This window comes from Penaeus monodon, chromosome 24, assembly GCF_015228065.2.
Source record: "Penaeus monodon isolate SGIC_2016 chromosome 24, NSTDA_Pmon_1, whole genome shotgun sequence".
Taxonomy (NCBI): domain Eukaryota; kingdom Metazoa; phylum Arthropoda; class Malacostraca; order Decapoda; family Penaeidae; genus Penaeus; species Penaeus monodon.
Window position 1 is genome coordinate 15,131,100 of NC_051409.1, and position 1,280 is coordinate 15,132,379.

A 1,280-nucleotide genomic window follows, 5' to 3' on the forward strand; every position below is an offset into this window, starting at 1 on the left:
GAGAACACCAACAAATATTGAACATGAAAAATATCTTCCCTTAAGATATTTATAAATCAAGAAGTGTATAAATCACCACATGACACTAAAAAAACACTGCAGACTTCAACCAACAGTTCCCACAAAGAATACCAATGAATGCATAGGAATGCCAAGAATACCTAAGAGCTCCAAAGAACAACCTCTTAGAACTCACCATGGTGTATGGTCTCGTCATATGTATGCACCACTGATTCGGGAACACAAAAACCCATTTGGTCAGACTTAATACTTGTCACAAGACACTCCCTCCAGTCCTCCATGCTTCTAACAGGACACTTGTTGAGTGCAGTGATCACGTCTCCTGTGGATAGTCCTGTGGGACCTCTGGCAGGGGAGTCCTGAAGGAAGAGGAATTCCTGAAGGAAGAGGAAGATAGGGGATAAATTGTTATTTTTTTTTTCTTTAAAGTGTATTTTTGCATGAAAGACATGGTGTGGTGCCTATTAATGAAGAAAGTTTTTTTTTATATATTACATTATCATATTTCATAGCTACAACTCACATAACCACTTAAAATTACACTTATACATATTTATTATAAGTCACACATCTCCTCATTATCATAAAAACACTTCATCTTACTTGTGTCAATGACAAAACAGTCATTCCACGACCATGAATGTACAGGGGTTGTAGAATGTAGGGGACGGAGAGACCCAGTGCCACAGCAAGTAGAACAAGAACAATGTTATGCCACACACCAGCACACAGGATCTGGAATAAGTTGATAATTTTGTCAAGCCACAAGGAAGCCTCACTGTGTGAGTTTTTGTTAAGGTAACTCAATTTGAGACTTAGTGAATCAACAGTGACATACCTTTAACTGTCTGAAAGGGGTAAGAGTGCGAATTTCTTCTGTTGGAACATCAACAAATGCTCCTGGAAGGATGAACATAAGGACAAATCCAAAGCCGTTAACATGGACATCTTCCCTGCAATAAGCAAAAAAGAAATTAAAATGTTTGTGATAAGCTATTCTGGAAATATTTCAATATAAATTTTAAATCATGAATAAATCACATATCATAATTTGTAATTTGCATTAAAAAAAATATGACACCTTCATGATACTTTACAATTTTGGTACACTTTTCAACAAATCTTCTTAAAACACACATCAACTATCATATATTTATGAACTGAAAGCACAATCAGTAACAATGATGGAAGCAGAAGCAGAACTATAGCTGGTTAAAGGAGATTAAAACTTTATTTGATACACAGATCCCTATGTAGTC

General features: G+C 35.8%; 1 protein-coding gene across 1 annotated transcript in view; it reads right to left on the bottom strand.

Moving 5' to 3' along the window:
• Window positions 1-1,280, bottom strand: part of LOC119588624 (membrane-bound transcription factor site-2 protease-like) — a gene marked incomplete in the record, with an annotated part of 11,650 nt that overhangs the window by 4,673 nt on the left and 5,697 nt on the right. Inside the window, 3 exon segments of the mRNA XM_037937263.1 lie at window positions 197-380; window positions 625-756; window positions 860-974. Coding sequence (XP_037793191.1) covers window positions 197-380; window positions 625-756; window positions 860-974 — 431 coding nt within the window.